Genomic DNA, 15097 nt, shown 5'->3' on the forward strand with positions numbered 1-15097 from the left:
TTAAATTGTTGGCAGAGAAAAGAAGTAAAAGAGGTGAGTAATATTGAACTGCAATACAGATATTTCCTGTCTCAAACTGGGGGACAAGGGGGTAGGAAGTAGTGTTTTTCTAGCACCATTACACCATAATTTTGTGCTCACTTTCATTATTCAGAGATCATTTCTGTAAAAATTAATATTTTTACATCTTAAAGGATGCAAAAAACTTAAAACACCATGAATTTGCTGTTCAGAATTTGTAGTAACTGTGAGGAACATGGGACTTGCATTGTATTGTGAGGTTGAGCTCAGAAAATTAGAGGAAAAAAGATTGCTGTCCCTAAACACCCTTTTTCTTGCTTTATCTGATGTGTTTGACAGATAAAGTTCAGAATTACAAAGTGCAAAGAATTTTGATCAAATATTTCTATAAAGTTCATTTCACATCTGAAATAAATGCATGAGTTTTCAAATACACAAACCAATGAGGAATGACACCCCTTCTCTATTTCAGTTGTGATAGAGGAGAGTTGTTAAAGTGGTTATTTCCTTGGGCAAAAAGAGAAAACTAATTTCCCTCTTTCTTTAGGAGATAACTCCCTGCCCTCTGCTGCCACATTGTCAGCTCAGCTGATTCACCCCAAACTGCACACAGAGCACCTGAGCTCAGCTGTGTTCAGTTCCTCACCTTCCTTCTCCCAGGAAGAAGGGCTCCAAAACCTCCCTGTTTTTTGCACTCCTACCAGCTGGGGTGAGGAAAAAGCCCCCCTGTGCTACAGCCACGTGCTGACCCTGACTGTGACACCTTGGCTCAAGGGGAGAGATGCTTTGGTACAACCTTGTTAAGAATGCACAAAAACAACACAGAGCACTTTCACCTGAGCCACCTGAGCAGCAAATGTGTCATCTTCTCCTTACATTTCTGCCTGACAGCTAACCCCATCACTGACCATGGCTGTGACAAACTGATAAACCACACCTTCCCATACCTGGTCACAAAAACAGCAGCATCCACAGGAGGGGTGTCATCCCTGGCACCAGGAACCTGGTTGTTACCAAGGTATTTTGCCCCACCATATTCTTCATTTTGCCACTGACAGAAGCTCTCCAGAGATCTCTCTCCATGATGCCCGATAGACAACTTTGCCTTTGGGAGAAAAAAAAAAAATAAATATATATATATATATATAAAAGGAGAAATTATTATCCCCAGTCTTTAGATAAAGCATCAGACCTCTCTGTAACACCTAACTTCATACTGGTTTGCAGCTACAGGCAGACAGCTTTACCAGGAAGGATAAATAAAAGGATTCTGGTTCCTTTCACTCCCACAGCCCCTGTACTTCCCACCTTTAACGCTGCCTGGTGAAGTGGAACAGGGAACTCCTCAGAGATTGTGATGCTGAGGCCCCACATCCCCCTCCCAGCCTGTGGGACAGCACAGAGCAGTGCCAGGAGCAGGAGAAAAGGGGCTGGGACTCACAGGGCGACTGTGGAGCAGGACTAGCTTGGTCACTCGAATGTTGACTTTAATTCCCAGGCTTTGATGCTGGAACATGTTGTACACCTGTCAAAAAGCAAAAAATAAAACCATCCAAAGCTTGTTAGTAGAAATATCAAGACCTAGTAATGGTAGAAGAAACTAATTGTGACTAAAGTTAGACATTTCTCCTTTTAAAAATTTACACAAAAACTCCCCCCACATGGATTGTGCTACTACACTCAATAAAATAAAGAATATTTAAGAGTTGCTGTGAAAAGGAGAAAAATATTCCAAAGGAGCTCTAAAGATAAAGTCTCAGGAGCATGGACATACGTTATGAAGCATTCAACTACCATGGATCTTCAGCATTTAAATATCAGAGATATCTGAATGCAAGATGAAATAATGGTGTGTTTTAGACTTCAGGAAATAGAATGGAAAAGCAATTTCCCTCTGTTATTTTCATATCTTATATAAGAGAATAGTAATAAGGCAGCACATAATGACACAAGCCTCAGGAAATACAAAAATAGCACCGGAAACTACCTTACTACTTTCTCCAGATTTTGCATTCCAGCTCAGATACTTCACCTCATTTTTATAGGTTAGAACATAAGATCTTAATTGATCCCAGGATTCTATTCCACCCATTTCTCAGTGTACAAATGTTTTAACTAGACAGTATCAAAAAAGGTGAGGGTTTATTTCAAAAGGTGTAAAAGGCCACATAAAAGGCCTTGGGTGAATATTGTATCCCCTACTTGGTCAAAAAAACCAAAATCAAGACCAGTGAAGTGAGACTCCTGACAAATGAGAGGCAGGTTTGGCCCCAGGTAAGCAATATTCCTTGCTCACTGCTCCTTTGGCTACAAGCATCACCCAGGCTCAGAAACTTCCTACAGCAAACCTCAGGCATGAGCACATCTTGCACATCATGCTTTCAACGCTTGGTATTTTTCCTGTTTGTGCAAATGCTCAGGAATGTGCTCAGTGGAAGAAGCTCTCCAGTGTTTGGGGTTGGATTTAAGCACACACATAAATGTTTCCTACAATTTAGGCACAGATTGCAAGACAGAGCTACTCAGTGTTTGACCCAGTGACCTCCAGCTGAGCACAAGGAGCCATTTCTCTACCCTGGGCTGGTGTACAAGTGCACACAAGGGCTGGCACTATTTGCTCAGCCTGGGGATGTGCTGGGAGAGCACTTCAGGCCCCTCTCTACAGACCTGGCAGGGACAAACTTGACATTTGCACAGAAAGGCTCTGACAGACGACCCCTGTGTAAGTGGAGACCTGCTGCACCACTAGAGAGGCCGACAAACACTCCCTGGGATGGATGGATGGATGGATGGATGGATGGATGGATGGATGGATGGATGGATGGATGGATGGATGATGGATGGATGATGGATGGATGGAGGGATGGATGGATGGATGGATGGATGGATGGATGGATGGATGGATGGATGGATGGATGATGGATGGATGATGGATGGATGGATGGATGGATGATGGATGGATGGATGGATGGATGGATGGATGGATGGAGGATGGATGGATGGATGGATGGATGGATGGATGGATGGATGGATGGAGGGATGGATGGATGATGGATGGATGGATGGATGGATGGATGGATGGATGGATGGATGGATGGATGGATGATGGATGGATGGATGGATGGATGGATGGATGGATGGATGGATGATGGATGGATGGATGGATGATGGATGGATGATGGATGGATGGATGATGGATGGATGATGGATGGATGGATGATGGATGGATGGACAGATGGATGGACGGATGGATCTTTGGTGTCCCAGCTCTCCACTAGCTCTGGCCATCCCATGAAGTTCCCACTCATGGCACGAGAATAATCCCAGCAAACAGGTCCTTATCACTGAGCTGCTGGGTGCTGGTGCTTTGCTTCCCATCAGAGCAGCCAAGCTGCCTCCAGAGCCAGCACAGACAAATCCAAACACCACTGATTCCAAAGGCTGTTTGCCCTGGCAACACTTGCCCACCAAGCACCAGCTGCTGGACAGTTCAGGATGGCATCTTGAAAGCTGCCAGCCCTTCCTCCTTTTCTCTTGTGCTCTCTATCCCAAAGATAACTCTGACTGCACTTTTATTCCCATCCACCAGTGATATCAGCAGCAATTGGACACTAAACCAAAAAAAAGTCCCTGGGAGTGCAAGAGGCTCCACTTTGCTTGTTTATTCAAGCTTTGTTTGCTTATTTTCTTAAATGAAGGCCAAAGGAGCCCCAGGCTGATGGTATTGCCTTGAAGGAACATTAACCTTTCCCTCTGAGAGGGAGATCACTTAACAGTTACAGGCAACACACACTTGACTTGGAGAAAATTTAATTTGCCAATTAAAATAATTTGTATACAGAGAAAAAAAAAAAAAATTAAAACAACATCTTCCCTTCACCTCATCTTTACTCCTGCATTCCTGACTCCTTCCCCCTCACCCAGAGCCAGGCAGGTGGATGGGGAATGGGGACTGTCCTCTGGAACAGCTCTCTCTGCTGCTCCCTCCTCACACCTTTTCCCTGTTGCAGGATGGATCCTCTCCATGGGCTGCAGTTCCCATCAGGAGATCCTGCTCCAGCACAGGCTCCTCTGCACAGGTCACAGTGCTGGGCACAGCCCCCTGCCCCACCATGATCTCCCGGGCACCTCTGCTCCAGCACCTGGAGCTCCTCATCCTCCTGCTCTCACCTGGGTTTTTCCCCCACTTTTTTCCACTATTCAGCCTTTTCCCCCTCTTTTGAAGACATTTTCACAGAGGCCTCCCCAGCTCTCCTGCCAGGCTCTGCTGTGCCCTGTGGGGACAGCTGGGAGCATCCATGTCCAGCACAGGGCACCTCTGGGTCTCAGCCCCACCCAGCACTGTCCTTCCAGAGGGAAACTTCTCTCAGATCATGGGTTTAAGGCTAGAAGGAATCCCATGGAGAAAGCAAACAGACTTTTAAATGACTTGATAAAAAAATATGAGCCTGACACAGCTCAGGTTGTTCCCAGCTGGATTTAAAGCAGGCTGTGCCAGGTAGGTTGTGCCCAGAGGAAGCACCATCACAGGATCCAGCTGAATTTAAAATAAAATAATTCAAATACACAGGTCTTTCCTGCTAAGAATGGAATTCCATCATGGCAGCAACAACCTTCTGCCTTTCTCACCCAGCCAACAAGAAAACCAAACCCAGAGACTCAGTGTGTCTGAGCTGTTCCACATCACATCCAAGTGTCCACTTGCAGCACGTGCCAGGTTGGGTGGTGGGATAACTGGTACCAGCCCATGAGAAATGGGATTTCCCACTGCAGATGTTCTCAAGATTTCCTGCTGCACAGACAGAGAGACTGACTCACAGACACCTCCCTGCCCATGGGCCACCCTTCCTCAAGCCTGCAATTGCATCACACCCTTCAGACTGCTGTGACTGCTTCCAGCAGGGGAAAAGTAAAAATATTTGGGTGGTTTAGGACCTTTTAATAAAATAAGGCAGCTGGGAACAGAAGTGTCAGCTGCATGAAACTCTGCCATGGAAGCAAATGCAAAGGTTACTTGTTTAGGACATCACCACAAGTGGCAGAAAGCAGCTTGGATGGAAAAGAAATGGAGGCTCTGGATCACTGGGATGAAAGGAAGGGATGGGAAAAGTGGTCAATGTGACTGAAGTGTTGTGGGTGCCCTGCTGCAGGGGAGCTTCTACACTTCTGTACTGACTTCTCTGTGTGGAGTCATCAGAAGCAGGGTGAGCTCTGGAAACAGGAGATATGGTAAAGAACCATAAAAACAGACAGAAAAAATGGAAGGGGAAGTGCTGTAGAGCAAGAAGAGAATAAAGCCTGTCTCTGGCATCTCCCCCCTCACCTGCATTTCTCTGACAGAGCTTTACTGCACAGAATGCCCTAAAGAAAACAGGAAAGCTTCAAGGCTGGACCATCCTCCTCTGTTTGCATTCCTCCTGCCGTTCCTTCTCCTCTCAGCTCTGACATGGAAGGGGCAGAACAAATGCAGTTCTGGCATAAGCTGTGCAGGCCTGCCCCAGCACGCACAAAGCAAACACAGACATAAGGAATTGGGCTCAGAGAGGAACTAAACTACATCATTTTAATTTTTTTTTTAATTCTCAAGAGCTTCCTCTGCAGGTGGACAGTGGGAGGGAGACGTGTGTGTTTCAGATGTTTTGGAGTTTAGAACAGCAACCCTGAGGGTAAATTGACTTTTTTTCCCTTTTTTCTTCCCTGAGCACTGCAGTCAAGCAGGAGCCTTCCCATTGCCTTGGCTGCTGGATGAGGTTTGGACAGCAGAAGCCTTAGTCAGGTTACTGAGGTTGTCTTTCTCTTGTTTTGAAAAGTGCTATAGGATTTCTAACACCCACCTAAAGCCAAGCTTTCAAATTACTCCTTTAAACATTATGAAAAAGAACATATTCATAGCTCTTTATAAGATACAGTTGACATAACTCCTTCTCCTGGGGCTGCTGGAGCAAAAAGAGAAATCTGTAGACAGTGATGAAACACTCAGATCCTTTTCCCTTACGTTCCCTTATGTCCCTGTTCTCATCATGAAAATTCCAGACCAAGGTAAGGGAGCTGATTATCAGTGGCAGCTCTGGAGCCTTTATGTGCCAGCCCCCAAGAGCACAGACATATAAATCCATCAATGCAAGCATGATAAAAATGATTTTATCTGCTTTTTTAACATAAAAAAACCCTCACAGGGGAAATCCAAAATGAAAAACAATCTGTGGAGCGTAAAATCAGGCTTCAGAGAGTAAAACAGTATCATTCCTAAAGAACAACATAAGAATTTTCCCTCTTAATGACATCCAAAAGATCACTAACTTCAAGTTCCTGCTTGCTGCTGCAAAGAGCTTCCACAGTAATCTCATGGCTTAGCAACAGCTGCAGGAGAACTGACACACACTGCAGAAAATCTCCCTCCACACTGCACTCTCAGGGAAAAAGGCAAGCTCCAAACCAAGCCACAGTTGTAATTTATTGCAAAACCCAAAAAAATACACTTAGGGGACAAAAAAAAACCAAACCCAAATCAACCCATTTTTTTTTTTTAGGTTTTCAAACCCATAGAAAGCAGCTGTTAAACGACTGTGTTGTGGTCTTGGAAATTCACAAATTCAGACGTCTCTGTCTCCAAATGCTCTGAGGGTCAGTCTGGGTGGGACTGGGTTTGCAAAGTCAGCTCTGCACTCTGCAAGGAGCCAACATCCACAACTCCCTGCTCAGGCCTGCCTGGAAACAGCCACTCCTCATCCTCAGCCACACAACAGCCATGGACTGGACTTTCCAAAGGCTCTCATCCCCATTTATCACCACTTGAACCAGTTATCTCCAGAACCAGAAAGCTGAAAACCTAAACCATGAAAACCAGACACAGTGCAGTTCCTAGAATCTCCTTTTTCATTTACTGGTCACTTCTTTCAGATGAAAAGCAACCACAAGAGCAAACAAAAGCACAGAACTCCTGCAAGAACAGAACATCCTCCCTCACAGCTCCACATGGATGAAATGCACTGAGAAATTAACTGCCAGATGCAGACCAGCAGAATGGGTGAGCAAAATAAGCATGTTTTAAAGCTGGATTTACCACAAAGGCACTTGGGAATGGAATTCAGAGGAAGTTCTGAACACTGGTCACTACAGAAGGAGGGCATGAACAGGAGGTGCTCTCAAGCCAAAGGTGAGACAAGAACTGGAATGCAAACACTGCAACAAAGCTCAGGAACAAGGGAGTTTAACCTAGAAAAAAAGATCAGCACCTATATCTAAGTAGGTGGTTTTGCATCCCCACAGCTCTGCTGGTATTGCTCCCTGTCCAAGTTCTTCCATTCCTCACTGCCTTGCTAAGGCTGCAGCTGGGCATGGTGGCATTTGACAACAACTTCAGCACCTGTTTGGAAAATAGTGCTGAATCAAACACCTTGCCAGAAAACAAGAAAAGATTTCTTTTTAGCAGTGGTGACTTGAAAAAAGCCAACTCAAATCCCTGGAGCCCTGCTTGTTCCTACTTACACATTACAGAGCACCTCAGAAGGAAATTCTTCCATGATCTTGGAAAAACCTGTCATAATTTCAAGCACTGGTTTAGTAAATGGAAGAGCCTGCACCTCTACAGTGACATTCACAAAAAACAAGTACTTTTAATGTGAATCTACTCTCTGTTCAGGGGCATGGAACTACAGAATAACATCAAAAACACAGCATTTGCTACATGAAGTGCTACCTGTTATTTCTGGGTTCCAAAATGGGTTTGCTGTGCTTTTAAGCTGTTATTCTAGAAGAGGGTGGTGGGGTTTTTTCCTCAAAGATTCTCATTTACCAAGGGAGCAATAAACCCTTATTTTGTAATGCTGACTTTTTCCCCCTTCAGAAATTCTTGTAACATAAATAGATATTAAATACTTTAAGGCAGATCACTTTATTTAAAATGTCTATAAATATAAAATGCATTAATAAGACCTCTTAATGCTTGTTTTGTGGTTTGACAGTAAACGTAATGGCTTACAGAGAGGAGTTAAGTTAATATACCCCTGACCAGTAATGTTCTATTTGCTTAAATGCAAGCACCCAAGCCAAAATTAACATTCTGGTTTCTTTTAGAGGCAGCCTGCCATCCTGCAGTATAGCTGAATAAGCACTGCCTAATATCATGGGGCAAATCCTGTCCCCCAGCTAACAGACACCCAAGGCTGACAGAAACAAAGATCCCAAGCAGCCAAAAGCTTGGCTTAAGGCCTTCCCAAACCTCATGATTATCTCTCTGAAATACATTTTTCTGAATTATCCTTCAGCTTCTTTCCCTGGAATGAAGGTCAGCTTTCATTACACAAATGTAACATCAAAATCTTCCTTTGATTCCCTGAATTCCACCTGGTTTTAAGACCACAGAATAAAGGATTTATGCAGTGATGCCATCTCTGTGTTTGCCTATCCTTATTCCTCTCTATCTTTTGGTCTTGCAGTCACTCTCAAACCTGAAAAATGTTCCTCAGAGCGTGGGAATGTAGGTGGCTGAGGGAGAGACCCTCCCTTTGCCCCTGTGAAGGCTGAAGAGCTGAAACATGAATTCAAATCCTATCAGACATCAGAAAAACCTCACAGCAGTGAACCCCCAGGAGCAATGACTTAACAGTGGGAAGCATTTCAGCTGGACCTTGCACCTGAGGAGATGTCACACGAACGTGTTCCTCATCCAAGAGTCCTCTCCATGTGCTCTCTCTGGTGTCCAATAAAGGGTGAGCTCACCCTACAGCATCAGAACCCAGCTTAAAAGCCCATCAGCCTAATCCATAGGAAACTAACCTTCAATATTTGTTTAATAAATGGGTTTAGAGAAGCCAGCCCATCTCTGAGCACCTCCCCACACAGATTTATTCACACCTGGCAAGCTGATGTTGCTGAGATGTTCTGCAGCACCTCAGCCTGGACAGACATCATTCAAAGACCCACAGCCATCTTTTGTTTAAGACTTGGTCCATCAGTCTGTTCATCCCTAACAATCTTCACAGGCTGAAAAAGCTGCACAACACAGACATCCCCAATGGCCACAGTGAAATCATTGACCTGCTGGCATCAGGGTATCAAAAGTAACTGCAGAGCCACAGTGGAGCCTCATCAAGCGACAACTCTGAGAGTGCACTGGGAGGCCAAATAAAAGGGAGAGGAAGGGACACAGAAAAGCAGCTCATTAAAGGAAAAGACTAATCAAACTCCCTACTCAGTCAGCCTCCAGGAGGGCTCCCTCACACCAGTGCTTGATGAAGGAACACAAGACCTCTTAAAAAGCTGTTGTTCCATAGCTGGTTTATGCTGAGCATCCATCTCTTCACTGGAAGCATGACCAGGCAATTACTGTTCAGGACTGTTATTTTTTCCCAAGCCAATTTGCTGCTCATAAACACCAGCAGAGGCACAGTGAGGAGAATGAGCTGTTCCTGGATACTACAATAGCATGGGCAAAGGAACATGAGCTTCCTCCAAGACTTTCTTGTGCAAATGCCTCTGCAAGGACCCCTGCAGCCTCTGAGCAGAGTTTTCCATGTCTACATCCAATTTAGCCATTACCTCCTTAGTGGCACTGCCAACAGCTGAGTGAGCATTCCCTGTGGGAGGCTTTGTGTTCCCTTATCAGCTGAGCCAGAAGGCCCCACTACAGGGACAGCTCACAAATTAACACCCACACTTCCCAAGAGCCTGCAATTTCCAAAGATTCCCATCACTCCAAAATATATCCCTAGGATTTCTAGAAAGATTTTCAAGCCCAACTCCATCAACTACTGAAAGGTATGATCAGCATCACTTCATGCAGCCCTGGGTGAAAAGAATGGGATCAGCCTGCAGTTTGGTCATGAGTTTGCCACATTTTCTACATCAAGGGAAGCAGCCATTTTCATTGTGTAAAAATCAGAGATAATAATCATTTTGGACTTAAAGCCAGGTCTTCTGCTGGAAATCAATATGACTGCTGGCTTTAACTGCCTAGAACAATGAGCCATACCTCTTGTGAAACAAATGTGCTGTAGGAATCTTTAGGAACTCAAGAAACACTTCAGACAAGACCCTCCTCCAAGGTAAACCACAGCAGCACCAAAAGCCTGGCAGAAAACAGCACTCCTGAACCACTGTTTCCTAAGTGAAAACTTACATTTTCAGTTTTGAAAAATGGGGTTTTATTGTGGCAAATACCAGGAATAACACAAGTGGAGAAGAGGCACATAACACAAGAAAACCAAAACCTTTTCTCGTACCCGAAGGTCAAACCAGTCCTTGATTTCTGCTGCCAAGTCAGCTTTATCCAACCCTGGATATGTCCTGCTTACTCTTGTTTCCTCTTTGGAGAGTAAAATGCCTACTTACCATATTCATAACAGTGAGGATGAACCTTTGGGCAGCCTCAGCTCCGTGGTACTGCACCATGTCAGCATCTGCCACCACCAGCGTCTCCACCGTGTACTCGCTGGTGAGGCGGATCGCGTTCCTCCGCTCCCGCCAGTCGCTCGGGGCCTTCGCCTTCTTCTGCCTCTTCTTTTCTGAAAGGTCAAAGTGCCTTTTAAGGCTGGCAGATCATAACAAAACACTCCCAGCCTTTTTAACAAACACCCTGGTGTGTATTCAGGTTGTAATAACCTTAAAATTGAAGTGGTTTTGGATGGTTAAAGGAGAGGTTGCATTGCAGGTACGTGTGCGCCCCTGGGTGCAAGAACAGCAGATGATGTGAAAAGAGGGAAGAGGATGGGCAAAAACATAAGTTCAGGAAAAAGAAAAAATTAACTAATTCAAATAAAAATGTTACAGATAAGTTAAACCTCCCTTCCTCCTGACTAAAGGGCTGATGTATTAACAATCTGTCTTCTAAGCTGAAAGGTGAACTGTGTTTCACAGGCAGATGTGCAAAGCAGCTGAGCCATGACCAAAGGAGAAATTAAGTTCAGATATTAATTCAAACCCGCTCACTTCACTGCAGCCACAAAAGTGTGTTCATGTTTTATATTGCAAAAATAAAGAAGCAAATGAAGTAATTAAAAGAAATTTATTCTTGCAATAAGAAACAGACTTCTAAGATTCACAGAAATGATCTCTGCCTACTGTTCAGCCTGACATGGGACACAGCCTAATGGATGGTCAGACAAATCCCTCCTATGTCACACAACACGTGCTGCTCATTCCCCAGAGCAGAGAATCACTTTTTAATTTTCTCTAGATTTACCCTGAGACCCTCTCTGAGCAAAGCAGCAGCCAGAGCTGAGCTGGTGTTCACTGATCCTGATTTTCCACAGCCTGTTTACCAGCTCCCTGACATAATTCAGCTTGAATTTCCCTTCTTTCCCAGATCATCAGCTTTCCCTGACTGACCTCCTGCATTCAGGGTGACAAACCCCATCAGCTGCAAGCCCCCCAAAGCCCACCTGAAATGGACTCCCTGCCTTCACCATTCATGCATTTTCTGCCCTGTCAATATGCACATTTCACCACGTCCATCCCAACTCCTCATTCCTGGGTTTCTTCAGTCATCCAGTACAATTCTGCACGTGCTTTTCTGCCCAAGGCATCAACTGTCAACACTTGGTACATATTTTAAACTGAGAAAACAACCATGAAATTTGATTTTTTTTTTAAGAGAGTTTGGAAATATCCCCCTGGGTTGAAAGAGACAGACAGGAGTCTATGGACAAGAAAAAAAAATGAAAATGGGGGGTGATCATAAATTATGGAAGCTGCATGCCAGCAGCAAAGATGAAAATAACCAAGTTTCAAGGCTTGTTTTCACATGGGCTGCAGGACAGCTACAGAAAAAGTGCACAATCATGGCAAAGCTGCCCCAGAGCAGAGGATCTCTAGAATAAAAATAAAATAAAATTTAAAATACTGAAATACAAGAAAGAGCGAGAAAGAATGAGAGCTGAATGCACCTTTGATTTGCCAACTATGAGATGGAGATGACTTCAAACTCCTGTGGAACAGCTCACATGTTTGAGTGTTATTTTATTTCTTTCACTCCATTCATCTCCCATCCCTCCCTCTGCACAGCAGCACATCTTTAGCTACAGGTAGTCAACATTATCTTTTAAATACCAAAGAGAAATCAAAGTAAAAAGAAAAGGTGAATTATTTCAGCAAAAACACTGACATTTTGGGTCTTACTGCTATCAAACAGAACCTTCCTGAAAACAGCAGCATTTGTCCATCAAATTCTTGCTTTTGCAACCCCCTAATAAATGTTTCCAGGTGGTACAAATCTCATATCTGTAGAGAAGTTCTTATGGAGGGGCTAAGCCTTGATTCAGCTAAGTCTTGGCCTGGCATTGAATGAGCTGTCTAAAAAAGTTTAAGTGGAACAAAAAAATTGGATTTCTCTGGTTTTTCCCTTAAAATTCTCTTTTTTGGTGGGAAAGAAGACATTGTGTGAGAGGAGGAACTGACTCTGCTGGACTGGAGCTCACTCTGGGGAGAAGAGGCCATGCCATGGTCATTTGCCAGTGTGGTCTCTCCTCCAGGGGCAGGTGAAGGAACTGGCAGCTCTGCAGCAGAACAAAACTCTGCAAGCTGTGACTGCTGGAGAGCAGCAGCCAAAGGGGCTCCTGGCAGAGGGCTGGGCAGCCTTGCTTCACACACAGCCCCTGGGCCCCTTTCCCCTGTGGGCTGGCTGCTTTCCACAGAGGGGCTGGCATTGGAGGATGTGTGGGGAAAACCAGCACCCCACAGGCGGCCTGGAAACGCAGCCAGAGTGCCCTGACAGGAGAATCCAGGCTCCTGCTCTTGCCTCCCCTTCACACTGCCCAAGTGTAATTTACCTGCACCTAAAACAGACAACAGGACTCGAGGGAGCCCAGCAAGAGCTCAGGAGGTCACTGCTGCACCCTCCACAACAGGCACAGCAGCACCAGCTGCTTAAAAAAAGAGAGGTTGTTCAAGTTTGTAGCTCCTCCATGGGGTAAATTGTTTTGTCATTTCTGTCCACTTTCACAGTGGTCTCTCTTTGCATCCTCCTGCCTACCACAAATGCAAATAATTTTCCAGAATAATCAAGCACAATGGAGAAAAGAAGGCATTTGCATGGCTGAACCACAATAAAGAGAAAGGAAATGCATGTCCTGTATCACAGATGTTTGATGAAGAGAAAGATCCAAAACCAGCAGGAAAAATCCTCATTAAGTGCACTTGCAGCTCATACCTGAAAGTGAGTCAGTTTTATGGAGGTATCCAAAAAATAAAAAATATCCCATCTCCAGAGCCTCACTTCAGAAACAAGCCAGCACAGAGAAGTCTCATTCCTGCCCTGCAAGATTTATGGACCATGGGCAGAGAATCCCTCCATGAGTGCATGAAACCCCTAACTAAAATAAACATCAGCCATTAAACCAAGGATTAAATGCTTGGTGGATTCTTTATTTGAACAAACTGATGTTACAAATTTTGTGGTGCAGATGTCAAGTGTTAGTGTGAAGGCATAAGAGGCCATAAACCACGGGCAGGAGCTGTCAGAGGAGTTTACATTGCAGGGAGCACACAGCACATGATTTTAGGAGTCAGGTGTTCCCTGCTTAAGAGGTCAGAGAATTTAGTATGAAATATGAGCTGAAACAGTCAATCCACAACACAGCATGTACATGCTGCAGGTGACTGGGCACAGGGGACATTACTCTTTGGCCACTCACTCTGAGAGTGTGTTATGCAGTCTATTGGACCAAAAAATCCACAAAATTCAGGACTGTGAGGTGAAGGGAGAAGGGTGAAACAGCCCCAGACCCTCAGCAAAAAATGGCTGTGACACTGCACAAGTTCATTAGGTGACTTTCATTTACCCTTGCCTGGCTCACCACCTTCCAAGCCACATGATCACACCACGTCCTGCAGGCTTTGAAGTCTCCCTCAGAATGGGAAGCAGCAGAGTCCCCACTGTGATCAGAAGCACAACAAGGCTCTTCTGAGGCCTCTGTAGAAAACTCCTGACGTTCAGTGCTTTTTATGGCAACTCAACAGATGTGCAATTCCAGAGCAACCGCCCCAAATGACCTTTTCCTATTACACACCAAAAGCACTGTCTAGCACTGTCTGGCTTTTGGCAGATTCCTGCTGTAAGTGCAGAGTCCTTTCCTGTTCCTCCTACCTCCCTTCCAACTGTATTTCCCAGACTCATCTAAAAGCAACATCTTCTCCTACAGCCTTCCACTATTTTTCCTGCCTAATCTTTCCCTTTGTAATTTTAGCTACTTCATTCTTGTCAAACCCACTGACGGTTTCTGGATGCTGTTCAACAAAAGCCACAAATAAAAGTTAAACTGCAGAATCCTTTCTGCAAGGCCAGATTTCTCCTTAAGAGCTCTTTTCTATTGCTGCCTTAAAAACCCTCTCCAGCTCTTCCTCAGGAGCCCTTTGCTCCCTTCCCTCCTCCCATGACCCCTTTAACATCTCCCCATACCCTTGATGGAGGGCAAGCTCTGTTTTACCATGTCCTGTTATTTCAGCAGCATAAAAAAGAAGAGAGCTAAAATTAATTCTCCCTAAGCCCCAGGAGTTTCCAGAGAACCTCTGACTGGTACTCACACTAGGCAGGTTTTATTAGCTTCACCTAAAAGTAAAAATCATCACCTCTCCAAAACAAAACAGAAAGAAAAGGGAGATCCTGCACACAAACCAAGCCTAGAAATTACAGAAAGTAAGTCTTTGAGGTGTATTCTTACTACTCAGCCTAAAACCCTGTGTCACTGCTGAATTTTCAGAGGGACAGGATGCCACCAAATGTCCCTGGTAGCAGCAGCAGGATAGAAGCACCTCTCAAAAGGTGATTAATCCCATCCTCTGCCAGGATACAGCACAAGAATTATCTCTGTGCCCTGGCCTGTTGTATCCCTGGAATTTCAGATTTACCACAGCCAGCTGATGCCAGTGGATTGCCTGAAGTTCAGGAATTACAAGTGGTTGCTTACTGAAAGAACAGACTGAGAGCTGTCCTCTCATTTTTAATGTCTTTTCCTACAAAACTGCATCTCCAATTTCTCTCTAACTGGAATGGCAAAATCAGGCATCAACTGCTAGCAAAAATTATTGCAGAGCAGAATGATCCATTATTCCCTAATTCACCTTCCAAAAATGGCTTTGT

At 44.6% G+C, this 15097-nt stretch overlaps 1 protein-coding gene across 1 annotated transcript in view; it reads right to left on the bottom strand.

Annotated features, from left to right (window-relative positions):
• ADAMTS17 (ADAM metallopeptidase with thrombospondin type 1 motif 17) overlaps nucleotides 1-15097 on the bottom strand; it is a 155991-nt gene that overhangs the window by 125774 nt on the left and 15120 nt on the right. Inside the window, exons 4-6 of the mRNA XM_064722306.1 lie at nucleotides 10354-10526; nucleotides 1463-1546; nucleotides 969-1126 (exon numbers count right to left, since the gene is read on the bottom strand). Of these exons, the coding sequence (XP_064578376.1) occupies nucleotides 969-1126; nucleotides 1463-1546; nucleotides 10354-10526 (415 nt within the window). The remainder of the gene's footprint in view (nucleotides 1-968; nucleotides 1127-1462; nucleotides 1547-10353; nucleotides 10527-15097) is intronic.

The sequence above is a fragment of the Zonotrichia leucophrys genome, chromosome 10 (assembly GCF_028769735.1).
Source record: "Zonotrichia leucophrys gambelii isolate GWCS_2022_RI chromosome 10, RI_Zleu_2.0, whole genome shotgun sequence".
NCBI classification, from domain to species: domain Eukaryota; kingdom Metazoa; phylum Chordata; class Aves; order Passeriformes; family Passerellidae; genus Zonotrichia; species Zonotrichia leucophrys.